General features: G+C 40.3%; 1 protein-coding gene across 1 annotated transcript; it reads right to left on the reverse strand.

Annotated features, from left to right (window-relative positions):
• Positions 1–7,278: 7,278 nt before the first annotated feature.
• LOC139466124 (radial spoke head protein 6 homolog A-like) lies at positions 7,279–19,465 on the reverse strand. Its single transcript, XM_071248148.1, has 12 exons — positions 19,293–19,465; positions 15,763–15,952; positions 14,964–15,077; positions 13,722–13,943; positions 13,195–13,213; positions 12,891–13,001; positions 12,289–12,386; positions 11,521–11,674; positions 9,849–9,958; positions 9,238–9,376; positions 8,619–8,742; positions 7,279–7,528 (listed from the first exon to the last, which is right to left on the reverse strand). The coding sequence occupies exons 1-12, from the start codon at positions 19,463–19,465 to the stop codon at positions 7,279–7,281; spliced, it is 1,704 nt and encodes a 567-aa protein (XP_071104249.1).
• Positions 19,466–20,684: the final 1,219 nt, after the last annotated feature.

Raw genomic sequence — 20,684 nt, forward strand, 5'->3', positions numbered from 1 at the left:
ATAGAACGGGTTAATATCTTAACTAAGAATGCATCATCTTGTGTAATAGTGACTGAGCTGAGTTTAACGCCTCTTTTAACAGTAGTCCCGTTATATCGCGGCGTATCAGAGATTATTGCACTGATATAGCGACGTGCATGCACGTGAGTGTGTGGCTGCTTGTACTAGTCCGGACTGATGCCGATTTATAGTGCTAGCCGACTGAGATACAATGCCGCAGTTTAACATGAACACCCCACTCAGACACAGTACACCGACCAGTCCTTGTTTTAGCCCCTAAATGCGGAGCGCCAGACAGGGTAACAACAAGTACCCCCTTTAAACGTCTTTTGGTATGACGCGGCCGGGGATCGAACCCCGGACCTTCCACTCTCCGGGCGGACGCTCTACCACTAGACCACGGAGGCGGTCTATGTTTGTGTGAAGCACTAACACTTACATCAATACCATAGCACATGTTCTCCGTGTAATATAAAGTCAGGGGCAGGGTGGCCCAACAACAGGGGGTGTCTTCTTTCACATTTTCGTCATAGTCGTCCCAGCATCCATTGAACGTGGGTTCGAATCCCTGATTCGTGCCGTTCATCACCCTTGGTTTGTCAGCACAACTGCAGATATCTGTCCGTACATGTGGTAAATATCTACGCGCTGTGATAACGCGCCGTGATACAACTGAAACACTGTTCGTCGCAGAAGTAATATATTTTAATACTGCTTTTGTTTCAAAATAAAGACTGTCACTGAAAGGACTCGACTGGTTCAACCCTCATCGCTATGCGTGTATCTGAGTGAGTGAGTATGGTTTTACGCAGCGTTTAGCAATATTCCAGCAATATCACGGCGGGGGACACCAGAAATCATCTTCTCAAGGCAAGTGAGTTAACTGACTATAAAAGTCCAGTTTCCACCCTTGCCGAACTAGGCTGGTGTTATGGAGTTAGATTTTGGCTGGACTAATGAGTCTATGCATAGTCCAATCAAAATCGCGCACCGAAATCGAAATCCGGTTCGTAAAGTGTCATGCAGATGTCGGTCGACTGCAGGATTTGCAAAACATGTGCACCGCTAACTCGTTGTCAACAGATATTTTCTAAATCTTTTCATGCTTTTAATCAAGATGCTCACGTGATTTGACGCACCTCGCGTTGTAAGACTCGTTTTATCACAATACAGATCTTGATTATCAATCAGATCGTCTTGACTGGGCGCCACCGTTTTGTTTGAAGCAAATGCAAGTGATACGAGAGGTTGAATCTGATTGGTAAATAGGTGAGGCATAGAAAGGACATAACTCGTAATGGCCACTGGTGGCGCTACGATCGAGCCCAGGACTTCCAGCCTAGTTCGGCAAGGGTGGAAACTGGACTTTTAAAGTCAGTTAACTCTCTTGCCTCGGGAAATAGGCTTCACACATTGTACCCATGTCGGGAATCGAACCCGGGTCTTCGGGGTGACGAGCGAACGCTTTAACCACGGGGCTACCCGACCGCCCGAGTGTATTTGTCTAATCATGCAACATAAAACGTCAACTACAGAGAATAATCAGTCTCGTGATCTTCCAAACCGTTTTCCATTGGGCGTAAAAGTAAAAAAGTGGACCAGGCGAAAATCAGATGAATGGATCACTGTTGTCACCGGGTGTTTGCGAAAAGAGTAAGCATGTCCTGCTCTACTTTAAAGAAATCAGTCAGTAGTATGATAGTGTGTTAAATCCCTGTGATGCATTATATCCTATTGGTGTTAATATCCTAGCACACAAATTTCAGGCACTTTTTCTCAAATTCCTGATAATAGCATGTGAAACTTATTCAGTGTTTCATATTGACAATACATCTTCAGTCAAGTATTATTCTCACCATAATACTTACAGATTAAGACAAAATGAGATTCAACTTCAGTAACAAGTTTACATACAGGACAGGTGCCAAGTGATAACACTATTCCTAATCATATACCTTCAATTTTAACAAACTAGTAATCATGTTATACTATTGTCTTTTTCTGAGATTACAGGTACTTCTCAGGCTTAAATAAAGTTTTGAGCTCTCTATACAATCTGCACGACGAACTATTGTTCAAGCTGCTATTCCAAAACTGAAAATACATGTTTATTAGAACATATTTTAATATCTTAAGAAACGCTACTTTATCACCAACCGACGAAGACAACCACACAAACCAAATCCATTAGATAAGAAAGATCGAATTTGAAACATAATTATATCCAAACGTATTATAGTATAAAAAGCTAAGTGTAGGCTTTTTTCGGTATCCTATACCACCATGCACCTCTATTAATTTCAACCAATACGTTACAGTTCTACATATAGACATACAAAGACTAACGACCACATTCACTATGTGAAATGACGACATGAGTAGTGTTCACAAGTGCTTTGAACGTTATCCGGACGCAAGAGCGCACAAGGTTTCTTGCGAGTCGGTCGACTTTTGACAATGGCCAAACCAGTATCAAGCTTCACTATGGGATGCATATTGAAGAAGTGTCTCTGGTCTGAATCAAAGGATACCTGGTTCCAACAAGGGAAACTCTGACAGCTTTTGATCATCTTCCTAAACGTCCCTGAGTTGAGGGGCCACATAATATTGTTATCTGTAAACCATTCCGAGTAACGATCAACATTCTCCACATACCATTCCCACAATTGGTTGGCACTCTGACAAAACACGAATCAAATGTGATTATCACATATGGAACAGGCAGAATGTTAACTTTAGAGTATTAATAAATAAATGCCAGTTTAAAATTCAAATGCAATAATCAAAAATAATGTTTCGAAGATAACACCATCAGTAGTTTTCCTTACAGATTAACAACACCGTACGAAACCATTGTGGAGTCATGTATATAGCTGCAAGGATTCCCCTCATAGGAACTGCCGAGTACGTCGCTCCCCCGGGGACACATTCGCCTGGGGTAACACGTCTGATGATAACATGAATGATTGCTATCAATATCCGCGCACTCATCAATAAGTGATTTCAATGAAGTCAGTCAGTAGTATGATTGTGTGTTAAATCCCTGTGATGTATTATATCCTATTGGTGTTAATATCCTAGCATACTAATGAAGTGGGCTCCAATGCCTGTTCTAAACACTTACTTCCATATGTACATTGTACATGTACACGTTTGTCCTTCAAATAGTTTTAAGCGTGTTTTACATGTGGGTTAAATTAAACAATAGTATTTTTTTTCTTACATAGAATATCATAGTTTGTTCTTTGCAGAATACAATCGTTTGCGGACAAGATTCTAATCTAGATTTAATTAATTCCAGCCACAAACCCGTTTCCCAGAACAAACAGACTATTAGATATTCAACAAAAGATGTCATATTTGCGCATGCATAAGGACAAAGCAAATATTACCTCCTCCCTGCACTTAACGACGTCAAGGGTATATAACGACTGTGTTGTCAGGGTAAACGACTTCGTCATCGCTTTAATGCATGTGTGTGTCAATATCGGTCTTGGTAAAAAAGCTCTCCGATTACTTTCCGAGATTGTACTTGAATGCCTTAATACATTATTCATGAGATTTCAGTGAAACTTCCTTTTATTAAAGTAATATATAATCCGTGCTTCGCATGAAGCTTCCAAGAAGTACTGCTTATGTGCTATACATGCGTAGGGATTTGATACAACTAGAGGCATTGCGTCAGGAATCAAGTTTTATATTTTTGACTGCCGTGTTTCATTGGCTTGCAGCAAATTATCTGTACATTGATTTTATTCCAACCTTTTATGACGAGCAATTTCAGAAGCGACCCAATAACACACTTTCCTTTTTCATGAAACAGCGCCAATACAGCTTTTCGGAAAAGAGTGGTGCATTTTTTAATGTTTAACGTTTCTATTCGTACTTGAATTATACTTGGAAGAGAGTTGATTAGTAAAGTACAGGTGACAATAACCAAATATATATCTCTATGAACGTGTGTTTATGGTTTTACGCCTCCGTCAGCAATATAGTAGGTAGGTATATCAGGGCGGCTCAGTGAATGATCGAATCTGTAATGGGTAGGTTTCTCGGCAGGATAAAGCCAACGGATAAAAACGATATCCGTTGGGGTCATATGCGGATAGAGATGCAAATATCAAAGGTCAAGTAGGGACTACTTTCAGTGTTTATAAACAAACATAGAGTCGCACTTGTCATTCGGCGATCGAGTCAGAATTAACCATCGTGAATCTGGATAAACTACAGGGATAATTGATACAATTATTAAAAAAAACAGTCTTATATACTGAAAGTCAGTGTCGAACTGCGACGTAACTAAGGAATTTTATAAGTTTGGGCAACTTTGGAGATATAAATTTCGAAACAATTTTGCGAGGGCACTAGGCCTAGCCGAGCGGGATCAGAAGCCATATCTGTGCTTGTAGACCTCTGCGGCTTGAAACCTTTTCCACAAATAAAAAAAGTTGGGTTTAGGCGAAATATGTATGAATTGTTACCTTGTTTCGTTTTGGCGCTGTGTATACATCTGACTATACTTCTTAACGTTAGGACAGAACAGGCCGACTGTGAACAATCACTGGCCGTGATGTCTCATAGATTAGGGTGAGAGTAGCTTCCCTTTGACAAAGGGCAGTTACTCTAGCGGACAGACCGATGGATTGTCGCGAAAGGCAAGTTAAAACAATTGTTGTTTTGCGTATATGTTGCTTCGCCACTGTATAAGAAACAGATTTCAGTTTGAACTATATTGGCTACTGTCACTGTCCAACTGACACATCACCTACCCTGTGACGTAATAAATATTAATGCGCACATTCCAGGAAAACTCGCAATGTTTAGGTAATGTTTGTGAGTGAGGGGGAAGCGATTTTCAAGCACAGAATTGAAGAATGACATTATATGATAAAGAGGTTATCACGCTTGTGTGTTTAGGGATGGTAAATATCCTGTATTAGGAATAAACACTATGTATTTAGCTCGCCAAGGCTCGCTAAATACAATGTTTATTCCTAATGCAGGATATTTACCATCCCCAAACACACTCGCGTGATAACCTCTATAGTCGTGTCGTGTTTGTTGTTAAACGCCACACCCAGTCTGACGGCGAAGGGAGTCACATCAACCGCCGTCGAGATCGTTGTACGATGACATGCAAACACCATCCACTTTGGTCGCCTCTCAGAACAAGCACAGATTGCTTGGGATTAATTAATACCCTGCATCCCCACGGTATCATCCTCATGGGAGTACTTCTAAAACTGTACTAACAATAAAATATGGATATGTCTGTCTTGTAGTTACCAATATATGTATTCAGTAGATCTTTCTGAGGACATGGCCATCGTTGCCATCTGTGTCAACTTGCATTGTTAAAAATTCATCGATCTTTCTTTGCATAGACCCGAGTTAACATGTATCAGAAGAATATGCAATTCGTGGCATAGTGCCAGTTCGAGTCATCAACATATTTCAACATCGCAAGAAATATCCACTGGATAAGAGATAGCGGTTGTCACAGCAAACACTGACGGATACTGCAAAAGTTTAGATTACAAACACACTTATAGTCACCTGTGATACTTGTGAAAACCCCCCAAAGGTCAATTTTGTTTATGTGCTCGGATACTGGTACGGCTGCACCACACAATCAACAGAACGCAAGTGTCAAGACAAATATTTTCACGAAAGTACTTACCGATACTTTAGGTTATAATCCAGTGATGATCTGAATCAGTATTATTATACAGTCTGTTTTAACCAGTTCTGTGTGAATGTCGTCTGTTTTGTTGATGAAACAACAGACGCACTCATAACACTGCACATTCTTCGACATCTTTCATCCGCTGACGTGATGCCAACGATCCAACTGAAAGTTGTTTTCAACCTGCGTGACACTGAATTTGGACCCCTCCAATAGCAGTCAATATATTTACGTGTCATACATCGCACATGTCCTGACCACCTCAAACACACCCGCAAACCGCGGCGCAGGTGACAGGTGAGCACGTGCCTCACGAGATGGACGTGCAAGACAAATGACGCATTGTTAAAGCAGGCTTGCCCTTTGGCCAAATGAAAAAGACAAATCTTTCAGTGACAGAAGTACGAATGGTTTGTTTTTTGTTCGAGCCAGAATATTTTTTTCAGTAGTACTTAATACAAAATTTAAATGTGTGAAAGGATACCAAACATCCCCCACCCTCAACTGCCAGAACACCGTTCTGTATGATATATGAGATATTGTGGAGAACGATATTGTATGTAGGTCAAACCTATTTCACAGAGCTATAATATATAAACCTTCAATGACTTCCCAATAATGACTCAATGCATCTTTAAAAAAACGGGGGTGGTCGGGTAGCCTAGTGGTTAAAGCGTTCGCTCGTCACGCCGAAGACCCGGTTTCGATTCCCGTCATGGGAACAATGTATGAAGCCCATTTCTGGTGTCCCCCGCCGTGATATTGCTGGAATATTGCTAAGAGCGGCATAAAACTATACTCACTCAATCACTTTAAAAAACGTTGTGAGCGTAGGGTAATTTAAACAGAATTTGCGTTGATTGGCCCTTATATATAAAATGTATTTACATCTCACGAATGAGACTAATACCCGTTTTTTTCTGAAGAATGAAGAAAATGCGTGTTCCCAGTCAAGTATTAAATTACAGCAAGAGAAATGATATGTTCTGATCCAGATTTGGCTAAATATCAAGTATGCATAATGTTAATTAATTACACATACAAATGTTTTTTAATGTTTTATTATCATCCACTGGGTGCGTCTGTTTATTAACTACTATATACAGACTGTAGTAGTAGCATTCGTTCTGACAAACGTTCAAAACCAAGTAACAGTGTCGTCAACTTCAACGCACGTTTGTCATGAACATATATACAGTGTTGCAGCATCTACCACACGTCATAGCAAATGCAAAATGAGCAAATCAAGATTGTTAAAATATATTCATCGAATTCCAGTGATAGAGATAAACCTGACTCGCGAATTATAGCACTGTTAATAACCTACTAAAATAGCTCAAGACGATTGATATCGACTGCTACAGATTGTTTTTTAGTATTTAAAGGGCCTCAACTCTACATCGAAAACGTATCACATCACCCCGACGACTTTTAGAGTCACTTGGAATTCCTGCATCAATTGTCGATGCATAGTTGCCATTCCCACCCCCTACAACTTTTTATGTGTTTTATTGCAGAAACGTTCCAGAGATGATATCGAAGGTAAAATAATGATAAAATAATAACAGTGCTTCGCGTTTCTCTGCAACTGCCTATTGGTCCTCTTCGTCACCCTCTTCCTCTTCTTCAGCCTCCATCTCTCCAACTTCCTCTTCCTCGGCATCTAACTCCTTCTCCCGCATTGCTGAGCGCACAGCCGCTTCTGTTTCCGGTTTCGGGTCCTCCGCTTCAATTACTTCCTTTCCGGTCGGGAACTCTGGCAATGGTGGTTCGGGGATGGCAGGCTCGAAACAGCTGCCAAGGTTTTTATGTCCCCAGCCAATATATACGTTCTCAAAAAACCTGTGAAATAATTACAGTTGTATGGTGGAAAATGTAAGGTAAGGCTTCAAAAAAGGATTAGTTGAATAACTAGCTATGTATTTAATGGTAAATGCCATATAAAACAAAAAATATGAAGATGTCAAGTTCTTCTTGGATGATTTATGCACCTTACCCGAGCTGTCATTGTCTGCATTTCAATGTGCGAAGAGATTTAGGTTCCAAAGATATTTTTTGTTTGTTATTATGACTGTATTTGGAGGACTGCGATGAGGAAGAGGTGACTGGCGAGTCCCTCAGTGATGTTGACATTTTGCAAGCCGTAACACAGCCGGAGCAAGATTCAGACGATGAGCAAGACGAGCAGCCCCTCCAACCCACTACAGTCACTCACAAGGAAGCTCGTGTTTGTATAGAGACCTTGATTACCTATTACGAAAAAACAGGCGATCTGGACAATTTGGAATTATTGTTTAAAATTCAAACCTCAAAATGTGGTCAAGTTCAAACTTCCATGACAGACTTTTTGAAACGTGGATGAATAAAGATTGAGTGGATGTACATATCTGTTTGTTCTGTCATCTGTCATGAGTTGCATAATTGAAGGGAAGTAACTCTTCCAGTAAGAAGCTGGTTTCAGTTATACGGAAATTCGTTTATACGGACGAATTGTGAAATGACGCAAGTGTCCGTATAAACGAGTCACGACTGTACTTCACTTCAATCCGATTCGCAAACTTACGACACCCCATGTTGTAGCGAGCATATGTTTCGCCTGACAAAGCATTCCTTCCATTTGATCTAACTTAATGTTAAGATCATCTATTGTGGCATTGACACTGCAATTGGCTGTGCCGAGCTGAGTCCCTTAGCCTGGACAGAACCACTGGTCGTAAAGTACGATTTCCAGATTCACCTTGATAATGATCCTTGTGTGGCACCATTCTCATGCACACGGGTTTCACCAATGCGGTAAACAACGACGCCATGAGTCAACTTGGGTTTTCCTCCCACATTAAGCTGACACGCCCTTATGTAACTGAACTGCTTTTGTCAAAGTGGCTTTAACCTTGACTCCCTCACTCACCACTGATCGCCTATCAGTACTCACCTTCCTTTATCGGAAGCAAAGGCATACGCTCCTGGCCATGTGTTCGAGTGGAGAATAGCTACTGAATATTCTGGGACAAACTGCGATGAAGCCTTGGCAATCCAAGCCGGACTTTTCCCAACCTCTTCAAATAAAAACCAAGATTATAGTATGCTGTTTGTTTGTGTTTTAACGTCAGACTTAGAAATATTCCAGCTACATGACGGCGGCATGTAAGTAATCGAGCCTGGACCAGATATTCCAGTGATCGATATTGTGAGCAACGATCCACGCCATTCTGGTTCAGTGACACTCACAATCAACAAAGTCACCTGGCCTGACCACCCGATCCATTTGGTCGCCTCTCATGACAAGCATAAGTTGCTGGGAATCTATTCTAAACCCTAATCTCTTCTTGTTATAGTCTACATAATCAGACGAATATGTGTCAGTATCATGTTTATTAATATTGAATCATACACCTAAGGTATATTACAATATATATTCTAACTTAAAACTGATACATATTCATGAGATATTCTCTGTAAACAGTTACTATTGATGAATCAAACCATACATCTGCATATTGGTATATCTTGTCGCATAAAATGGCTACGGATGAAAAAGGATCCCCACTCACGGGCATCCTCTGACAGTGGAGTCAATAATGGCGGCCCATGTTCCGGTTCCGGTTCATCGGGCTCGTTCCTTTCCTCCTCTTCCTCGTTCTCTTCCTCCCCCTCGTGCCCCTGCAGGGGGTTGTACCACGTAATCCGACCCTGTTGTCACAAGCACCAGTGTCTTAGAAAGTGAAAAGCAACAAACAAAAAGGCACAAAGTGACCAGGGCTCGCTGATACCCCTACCTCGACTCCCAACATACTTCTAAGTTAAAAACATGAAAAAAACCACATATCTATATCACGACTTTGCACTGCACCTCCTTTATTATAATAAGTATGGAAACTGTTCCCTAAATTTGAAAAGAATCCAGTCAGCAGCGCAAATGTTTAAGTACAAACATTCTTAGACAAAAAATGAAAAATAGCTGTATTATCAAAATATTGCAATCAAACTTTGCACTGCATCTCTTCTATTGGTATAGAAAGTGTTCCCCAAGTTTCAAAGGACTCTATGTGGTAGTGTGTGTTGGATATGGCGTGTTATTATGACAATTAACTACGACAGAGATATACTAGTATTTGATTAAAGCGCTGGACATATGAACGAAAACAAAAGGAAGACCTTCTACCTGTGGTAAGACAAAAGGTGTGTGATGAACCCAAGTAGCCATTCCTGGATCAGTTAGGTCTCGCATGCTCAGTCCCTCAAAGTCCTGATCTTCCACAAACCCTTCCCTGCCTGAAGAAAAAGAAAACACTGGCGCACTGTTATTTCCTGTTAACATAGACGCTATGTAAAGACAAAACACATCAGCAAAGATATGCTGTTTTTGTTATTCTACTTTTCCCGAAAATGTAGAAATATAGGCAGAATTTCGTTGTTCGTATTCATACTACTACACGTATTCGAAATCTAATTTGGAAGATGAAATGGCATCAACTTTGTTGTAATATCAATTACATATATCTCCCAAGTATATTTTGTCATTTAAGATAAGATAATTTGAACAAGAAAAAATCGTTTTCATTACATCCCGGCATGGGGCACATTAGATTTGTGTTTGTTCATATAGTGGTGAATATAAACCATAAAATAGAGTCCTATAAAGCCTAAAGAAAAAAAAGGCATTTTGACAGCTTTATGTCATCAGAAATGATTAAATGCGAATTTAATACATACAAGGTCCCTTCTCTGGAAAAACATAAATCAGTTTTGATAAGTATCTTTAATTGGTTTGTTTGTTGTTCAACGCCGCACTCAGCAATATTCCAGCTATATGACGACGGTCTGTAAATAATCGAGTCTGGACCAGACAATCCAATGATCCAATTGGGATCGATGACATGCATCAACCCATCAACCAAGCCAGCGAGTCTGACCACCCGATCCCGTTAGTCGCCTCTTACCACAAGCATAGTCGCCTATTACGGCAAGCATGGGTTGCTGAAGACCTATCCTACCCCGGATCTTCACGGGTAAGTGTGTCTTCAGTAGTTTCTCAGAAAACTTGTCCACACAGCAGACACTATGCACCAAGTAAAATAACATGGATCAAGGGATATAACTCTCTAAAAAGTAACTTTCGGAACCAATTGTCGAACTCAACATGACAAGTATCTCTTAGATAAGCATGCAAACATTCATTCTAGCAATTTCAGTATTTTTTTAGAACACTTGTCCCCATTGCCGAACAATGCACCAAGTAAATTAACATGGATCAAAGGACGAAACTCTTGTGAAAAATTATTTACAGGACTAATTTTCGAACTCAGTCTTGACAAGTATCTCTTAGATAAGCATGCAAACTTTCATTCATGTAACTTCAGTTGTTTCTGAGAAGTACTTGCCCCGATTTTACGCAGTATGCACTAAGATGAAAAGCACGGAACAAGGGCAATAACTCTCTAAAACAATCATTTACGACACCAACTGTCGAACTCAATCCTGACATGTATCACTCAGATAAGCATGCAAACTTTCATTCATGTTACGATAGTAGTTTCAGAGAAAACTTGTCCCCATTTCACGCAGTATGCACACTTTGAAAAGCACGGCGCAAGGGACATAACAAAAATGAATTTACGACACAAATTTTCGAACCCATTGGAGATCATGACCAGTAACATCCGTGTGTAAAATTTCATTTCTCTGACTTAATGGTTTTGGAGAAATCTGTCCCATTTGAGAAGCAGAATGACGGGGGGACGAACGGACGAACTCCGTTCCTATATCAAGATGTAGGGCGGGGGATGATAATAACTCCACAGGTCTGTATCAAACAGTGAAAGATGTATTCTTACTACCCTCCGCCGGCTCCCCCTCTTCTTCCTCCTCCCCCTCCTCGTCAAACTTAAAGAATCCAATAGGGGAGACATGCGTTGTGGCGCTGATCCGGGCAATCTGCGCGCGAAGGTAGTTCTTTTCAAGGCCGGGAAATGGTGGATACGTCACCATCTTAAAAGTAGATATGTTACGTCTTACTCGTATGCGTATATCATTTGAAGGCCACAACAAATTATTGGTTTGTCATTCCACATCAACAAAACCTACTTTTTCAATTCCAAACAGGCAGTGATTTCCTTATCTGGAACAGTTGACATACTGTAAGCAATTTGATATATTAAGTAAAGCAACATTGAATATAATAAAAAAAAAAAGACTAAGTAAAACTATGATCCCCATGTGCAGATATATCAGAATATGAAAGACCTGAGCGCAATAGCTATCCATTAAGTGAACAGATAGATGGAACAGTCACAGAATTTGTTTCATGTTGCACTTTGAACTGTCCCGTCAGTGCAAGCGCAACTGGTCCACCAAACGGCTGGTGATGACACTGGTACACATACAAGATTGTTTGTTGTTTAACGTCGCAGGTAGCAGTATTTCAGCTATATGACGGTGGAATGTGGACGGTGATCGAGTCTCGACCAAACATTCCCAAGATGGCACCATGAGCATCGATCGCAATTGGGATACAATGACATGCATCAACCATGTCACCACGTCTGACTCTACCCAATCTACTTCGTATCCTCTTACGATAATGCAGTGGAATGCTAACTTACCTGATGGTTTGGATATCCAGTGAAGTACTTCCGAAGTTTTCTGGCCGCTACAATTTGTTCAGGGGTGACATGGGGTAAACGATACCACGGCTGACAGGCTGAGTCAAAATTAATAAAAAAATATATCCATGAATGATTTAGGAATTGGACCCACTGCTTTAAAAGAAGCGTTTTAGCACTCTAAACATCACAAAGGTGTCTATTTGTCAATATATCATCTATGTTCTTTACAAAGGGGCTGTCTAAAACCGAAAACAACGTTAGTATTAGATCAATTAGATACAAGCTCAACACATTATTTAGTTATAAATAATGAGATAATGATCATTGCTATTGCTATTGCATCCCATTTTCTTATAAATGAACTTAGCAGAATTTGTATATGTGAAGACAGAGTTGACACGTATTTCAACTCCTTTAGTCTTTCAATGCGACGTTTCTGTACAGATGCTAGAGTAAATATAGCAACACTTGCTTTAAAAAAGATACTGGCATCTGTACACAAACATCACATTAAAAGAAAAAAGAAGTTGATATCCGTATATCAACCCTGTCTTCTGCAACTTCAAGATATAAAACTTGTATTTGAGACCTCCACTCACGTTCTGAGCACACGAAGTACACCTTTTTGTTCAAGCCTGTCCCTGCTGTCTCACAGGGGATTTTCCGTGGGGGCTTGAAGAGCGGCTTCATAGACAATATGGTTGTGGTTTCTGCATAAAAGACATAAGGTATATGGTAAATGTGATGACAAGTGTCTTTTGCTGCTCTTAACATATCAGAGTATCACCTTATTCCTTTATATAAACATGTATGACTCATATTTAAATTCATGCTTCAATGCTTATATCCTGAACAGTTAAGTAATTGGAACTACTTATATTTCGAAAATATGTAAATACTTACCGTCAAAAAGGCTATCCTCCTGAAACACAGTAACACAAACTGATCCTACACTTTGTTAGCATAAAACGGCATTAGGTGTAATGTGTCAAGCCTCATTAGTTGGTAAACTTCTTAACCATAAAATACCACATTACCGCCTCCTTGGCCAAGTGGAAAGAACGTCTGCTTGGAGAGCGGAAGGTCGTGGGTTCGATCCCCAGCCGCGTAATACCAACAGACGTAAAAAGAGGGTACTTGTCGTTACCCTGTCTGGTGCTCAGCATTAAGATCTAAAACAAGGACTGGTCGGCTCGGAGTGGGGTATTCATGTTAAACTGTGGCACGGTATCTCAGTGGGCCAGTACTATAAAATCGGTATGAGTCCATGCACACACGTGCAATCTTGAACGTGACGTTAAACCCCACTTCAAAACTTGGTGAAGTCTCATATTGAAGGACAAACTCGCTCCTTCACATTGGTATTTCTTTCCTCACTTCTCACAGAATCAGAAGTTTATTGTAAGTCTTTATGTCCACGATTCACCTACCCTCTCCTCTGCCGGATCGTCGTCTTCCTCTTCCTCCTCATCACTGATGTCGGTTTCATACTCCCCCTCCGGGAATTCCGCCTCCGCCACGTAGTAGTTTTGCTTCAGTCCCAGAACCTTGCCCCAGAATCGGACCGTCTGTATCGGCCAGACCTTCACCAGCTCCCTCAGAGACAGAGCTATACGCGTGTACTCCTCCATCGACAGGCCAACACCGGCCATCTAGGGAAGCAATGAACACAAGACACAACTTTGAGAACACTTCAGCAATATCACAGGTGAAGAGATAGAAATGGACTTCACGGATTTTCTCCATGAGGAAAATCGGCGTGACGTGCGATGGCTTTAGCTGCTCCAATCCATTAACTAAATACGAAAGGGTTACTGAGGATATAAGTCGGGTCGAGTCAAAACTCAATCAGTAAAAACGGTATTCGATAGCTCAGGAAGATCTCTTTTCCGTGATACATTTTATGAGACAAAAAAGAAAATTACTCTTACAACGAATGTGAGGAATAGGCATACTGAAAATCGTATTTATATACAAATGTTGGTCGTGAACGCAAAGGTACCTCAAAGACACATGCCAAGAGTGCTCAAGAATGACATTGCAGAAGAACAAAGTTGTGTCACAAGGTTATTTACACGACAGTTTATGAAAAGCATAGGAATATTTGAGTAATAAAAGACATCATTGATTCATCCGAAGTAACAAACAAAGAATGTGTTAAAAATATCTGGATTGGTCTATGAACATTTAAAAAAAAATTCCTACAAAGTGATTAATAGATGAATGCATGACACTTTATGGAAAAAAACTTCTTTTATTCTTTATCACGACCTTTCAGGACTACTTCATGTTCCTTCACGAGGTGCCCCGAAAGGTCGTGACAAAGTAAAAATGAAGTTGCATTCCATTAAAAAGTGTAATGTATTCATGTTCTTACAACTTCCCAATGCCTAGCAAAGACTTGATTAACAGATAAACAGTGCAAGCAAATGACAAACGAGAGGCATTCACAGTTCCTGGATTCTGATAAAGCAGAGAGATGTAAAAGATCTGATTTTAATGAGAATGCTGATACTGGCACTTGCAACTTTTAGACACAGAGATAAACTATGAAAACAGAATAGTGGCAAACGTACAGCTGGAGATCAATGTAGCCTCATAGCCTGCATCTATAAATAAACAGGTACTTCGGGTACATCAGAGAATATGAATATCCAACTTAGTCCACCGACCTGGAAGCAGTGAGCCTGTTTCATGAGGTTCGGAATCGCGGTGTATCTCTCATCTTCCTGAAGGCTCTCCTCCGGAAAATCATGGAGTCGGTTCATCTCCTCATTGCTGATTTTCTGGAAGGCATGCATGCATTTCAAGCCATATCTTCGCAATCAAACTGCGCAAAACATCCATGATAATATATGTCACTGTTTCTAAACTATGCATTAACTATACCCGCTTTGCCAAAATGGCAACCACCTACGCCATGCTTTCTTTGTTTGTTTATGTTTAACGCTGCACTCAGCAATATTCCAGCTATATGACGGCGATCTGTAAATAATAGAGTCTGGACCAGACAATCCTATGACTGACGTCATGAGCATCGATCAACGCAATTGGGCTGATACGCCGTGACTTAATCGCAATCAGCTCTATAATGGCCGTGTTCTTTAGACCGTTGTACCTTTATCTTCCTGAATGGTCCTGCTAAAATAGATGCAGATAAAATGATGCTGGAGATGCCAAATTCATGACAGTAGTAAACAAGCAGTCAATATATCTACATCTGAATCAAGAAATATGAATACCCCACTCAGACACAGTATACTGACTCCGAGCCGACCAGTCCTTGTTTCAGCCCCTTAATGCCGAGAGCCAGACAGGGTAACAACAAGTACCATCTTTTAACGTCTTTTGGTATGACCAAAAGTACCATCTTTTAACGTCTTTAGGTATGACGCGGTCGGGGATCGAACCACGGACCTTCCGCTCTCCCACTAGACCACGGAGGCGGTCGAATTATTGAAGTTTACTTACGTGGAACTGCCTCTGCTCAACCTTGGCAAGGTGGTAGCTTGGCGAAGGGGTTGGAATAGACCTTACTGTACTCTGTGTGACCTTCACTTTGTCCCTCTTCAACTGCAGACTAAGCTTCTCAAGGTGGTCGACGAAGTTCTCCGGTTGACGCTCCAAGGCACCCGACAGTAACACTGCCAGGTGATCGTACCTTGATGTTATCAATAATGCGAATCAATACAGGTGGAAATATCTTCCTGAAACTTGACTTGTCACACTGACTACACCTATCGGTCAAGTATCGGCTGTATATTTGAAATATTACAGCTTCAATGTGCATGTACATTTATGTCACACTATTCCTGATGTCTTTCATTTGCCTTGATGCTCCCGAGGGTTGTAAAACAATGCTAAGATGTTTGTGGAATGAGAATGGAATCATTGTTATTGAAAAACGGGTGTATTGTTGCCTACAAAGATTGTGTTGTAAGTGAGACTAAATTATATTTTATTTTGTTTCAGATCCACCAATAGGAGTTGAATTATCTCAGCCGAGTTTGGCAGCGATCTACAGTGTCCTGGGCAGGACGACGAACTGCATGATCGCACATCGTAAACATCCTATCCCAACTGCAACATCTTTTTCTCCCTCCCCCTCCCCCTCCCCCTCCAATAGAAGCCGGGCCTCTAATTGACGCCGGGTCAAAGGCTTGTCCGAAATAAATAGAAGCCCTGGCGTCTAATAGAGGAAATACGGTATATCACTATGCCTGAACATTCCTGAAATATACAGGCCTTTTGATTTCGGGGGTCACTCATGGCAACATAAATATTGCCAGGGAAAGAAGTATTTGATGCGGAAGTAAAATCCATTCCAATAACACGATAAACAAGCGACGTTACTCTGCTGCCTCTACTGCAGTTACCCTTCAAACAACATGCAGAGTCCGTCAAACATCTTTTTGCGTAGCGAATTCGTACAAAAGTTTGACTGAAAATACCAGTTTTGTGATGTTTCATGTCCGATTAAAAATATTTGCTCCATTGTATCAAATAATTTGGTGACCGTCGACATGACGGCCAAGTCAAGTGAAGGATGGCCAAGGCTCATGCATGCATGAAGCATGTTTGACACGCCGTTGTGAGAAGTAAAATCATCAGTTCTTACGAAAACATTATTATTCTATCTCACGACTGGTGTAAGTGTATGAGTGAGAATGGTTTTACCCCGCTTTAAGCAATAGCACAGCCGGGGACACCAGAAATGGGCTTCACACTTGTACCCATGTGGAGAATCCAACCCGGGTCTTCGGTGTGACGAGCGAACCCTTTAACCACTAGGCTACCCCCCCCTCCCCTCTGGTATAAGTTAGGTCAATGATTATTATTCAATAATAACCAATTTTCGTTGCGTGATTGTGTGTTTCATGGGCAATGATTGTGAAAGGCCGGGTGCCAAAATGAGGTTGACGGTCTATAACCCATCGACTATGCCAACATCAACTGATGGAATGCCTATATAAACTAATTGTATGAATACAATTTACCTGATTTCACAATTTCACACCCAATCTCCTTTAGGTAACTTTGGGGAAACATGCAATGTGTTTATAACATATATGTGTTAGTTTCCGAAACGGTTACGACCATACAAATGCGTGTATCGCGGGTAACAGCTTTTGTGAAATCGCTATCAAGCGAGTCGGGCGTTGCTATGATTTCGCCTATAACGTTTGAGGTTTATGACGCACGAAGTCCCTGGATGGGGCAAAAGGAAATCCGTTTAAAGACACAAAGCAAAGAAAACTTAAGAAGGAAAGACATGCAACATTAACGAAAATATATGGCTTAAAATTATCATTTCTAAAGAATGTACAGTAAATGATATTTAAAGTGTTTCCTAGTAGGTTTTAGGATTTGTCCTCGTTAAATCGTTCACTGGACATGCTTGGATTGTTTGAAAAATATGTAATTATGTAGACAAAAATGTATATGTAAATGCTCTAAGAGTGTGGGTTCGAATCGCGGACGGGACTCACCCCCCCCAAAAAAAAATTACTAGAATTTCTACTTTACTAAGAAAGTATAATCCCAAATACATTTATTACATTTGACCTCTTTCTAAAAGGTATTGGGTATCCAAAAATGTATATTTTGTGGCGCATACTGTCTCAAACAAAAAAGATAAGTTTTATATAGACTTCCTGCTAAACAGCAAAAGGAGATTTCGAACAAAATAGTATTTGATGGCAGGAAACCTTTGGCATGTTAACGATTGTTTAGATTTTGCCTGCTTATTCTCATTTATTATCAATCTAGCAATTAAAGACAATGTTTCAGCTTCAAAAAGAGGAGACCGTTATTCTATTTCGAGTGGCAATAGGAACCAGTTTCTGGAGCATGTACCCCCAGTAAGTCCACAGGTGTGGGATCTTTCTGTCAAATTCACGTTTCTGAAATTTATGGGAGAATGCGGATCCTGAATACCACAATATATAAGAGTTCCTGTTAGTTTCAGAATGTATACAATACTACGTCTGCTGTTCTGATTAGCCTTGTATAATATTGCACACAATAACGCAGTCTAATCTTCCACTCCTGAAAAAAAAATCTCAGCATGAGATGGAGGTGTACTGTAAAATGTGGCATATTATTACAAAGAAGCAATAAAGAGTCTTAAATTATATTTGTATTAACAACAACTGTTTTGCTATCATAAGGGGCGGTCGGGTAGCCTAGTGGGTAAAGCGTTCGCTCGTCATGCCGAAGACTCGGGTTCGATTCCCGACATGGGTACAATGTGTGAAGCCCATTTCTGGTGTCCCCCGACGTGATATTGCTGGAATATTGCTGAAAGCGACGTAAAACAATACTTCCTTACTCATCGTTATCATAAGTAATAAAAAAGAACTAATTACTTAACCATTTTTCATTGCCTTTGTTAACTTTCATAACTCATGGCATTACAGTTGGTGTATGGTATGGACAATTGGTGGTATTCTAAGGTAAACATATAAGATAAGCTTTTCGTCTGTTGCTATTCCTGAGTAGAATAGACTTTTGTTGATCGGGTGCCCAGTTCAGACTCAGTTATATATGCAGGCGGTCGTGATAAACCTAGAATATTTCTCAAATGGACAGGAAATAATCAAGTTTGGTCCAGACAAACTTGTAGCTTATGTCAAAGCTTAACAAATGTTATTAAAGACAAGGCATCTACTACTATGTGCTGCTATGGAGATTCCAACAAATAAGATTAATAATCAAAATTTGCTGTGACCTCGGCTTACTTTCAAGCATACCCGTGAAGATCCGGGTTAGAATAGGTCTTCAGCAACCCATGATTTGCCGTAAGGGGCGACTTACGGGATCGGGTAATCAGGCTCGCTGACTTGGTTGAAGCATGTCATCGCACCTCTATTGCATAGATCGATGCCAATGATGTATATAAATGGAGTGTCTGGTCCAGACACGATATTTACAGACCACAGTCATATAGCTGGAATATTGTTGAGAGCGGCGTTAAACAACAAACAACAAGAACAACTTACAGGGACGTGCCTTCGTCTGTGGTTTGTGTCAGGAGGTGCATCTTGGCATTCAGGCAGTTTCTCTCCTCCTCTGACATGGCAGGAAGAGATTCCTCTTCATTCTCATCTTCTGATGGACGTTTGGGAACATCTCTCATTCCCTTGATGACTTTCTTCTCGCTCCCTCCAGCCATAATGACTCACGATATAATCTAATTTTTATAATAACGATGTTTACGTCATAAAGTTACTTGTTCAAATGAAAACTAGTCTGGCGTATCAAGATAGAGTGTTGTGATGGCAACGCGATATACCTAGAGTTACTTCGTCAATAGTAACTCACAGTTCCGTATTTCAGTTCAGAATTTCCTATCCTAGGTAACATGAGTTTACCAATGATACATTGGGATAATTTGAAAGTAAATCAAGGTAAGTAAATGCTAGACACAACACATACTGACGCACAAATAAAGGCACTGTATCCACACAGTCCCGTTTTGTCCACGGCTCCTAGTAACCAACGCTCTCTCGTATCTTAATCAAATTAGGACTTGCACTGTACTACGAACGTAGAACTCTCATAAAGAATTTACACGAAAACAATTAGATATCAGGTATTTTAATCTCAACTGGCTCGCAACACGAACGCTACCGGCTCGATTAATGTTTGAATTATTTAAGGGTCGTTAAGCAATAGTGAATTGGCCCTACACTGCCATTGTACGAATAAAGATAGCATCTCAGATAATGTTAATAAATAGGTGTGTGCTTGACGTGGGCTAGGTATATCATATGTAGTTACCTTACAATCGAAACCGTGCTCAGTAGTCGTTTAGGATATATCAGAATACAAGGTATTTCTATGTGGGGGATGACTGTTCAACAGCAAATAATATTTTCAAAACCACATTCACACAATATCGAAATACATCTTTCTTATGTTTTAACAATTCCTAATCCTTCATTAAGGTTGTCCAGTTAAAAGGATGACAAACTCTACCACAAAACATATATCAATTTAATACGAAGAATTGATAAATACAACCTTCATGAGATTTTCCCGAGGAGGTGTATGCAATGTAGGTAATTTTAAGAAATGCAAAAAGTTTTATTTCACTTATTCCATATCACAATACACCTTTTGACAGCTAACACAAAAGAGGGATAGGGTTTGCAGCACATATGAACGTCAGGATATATCCAACATAATAAAGTGTCAGGCAAAAGAAAATATACACTTGAAAATTAGATTTGACCAAAATATTACAAACGTAATTCAAACGTTACTAGGCTGCAAACAGTAGAAGAAACATTGCGACGGTAAGGTTCAAAACACAACTATTATACGCGTTTCAAATACATCAGCATCAAATAACCATTTCTTGTTTGTGTCCTGTGTAGCAACCATCACTC

The sequence above is a fragment of the Haliotis cracherodii genome, unplaced genomic scaffold (genome assembly GCF_022045235.1).
Source record: "Haliotis cracherodii isolate W230 unplaced genomic scaffold, xgHalCrac1.p SCAF_18, whole genome shotgun sequence".
NCBI lineage: Eukaryota > Metazoa > Mollusca > Gastropoda > Lepetellida > Haliotidae > Haliotis > Haliotis cracherodii.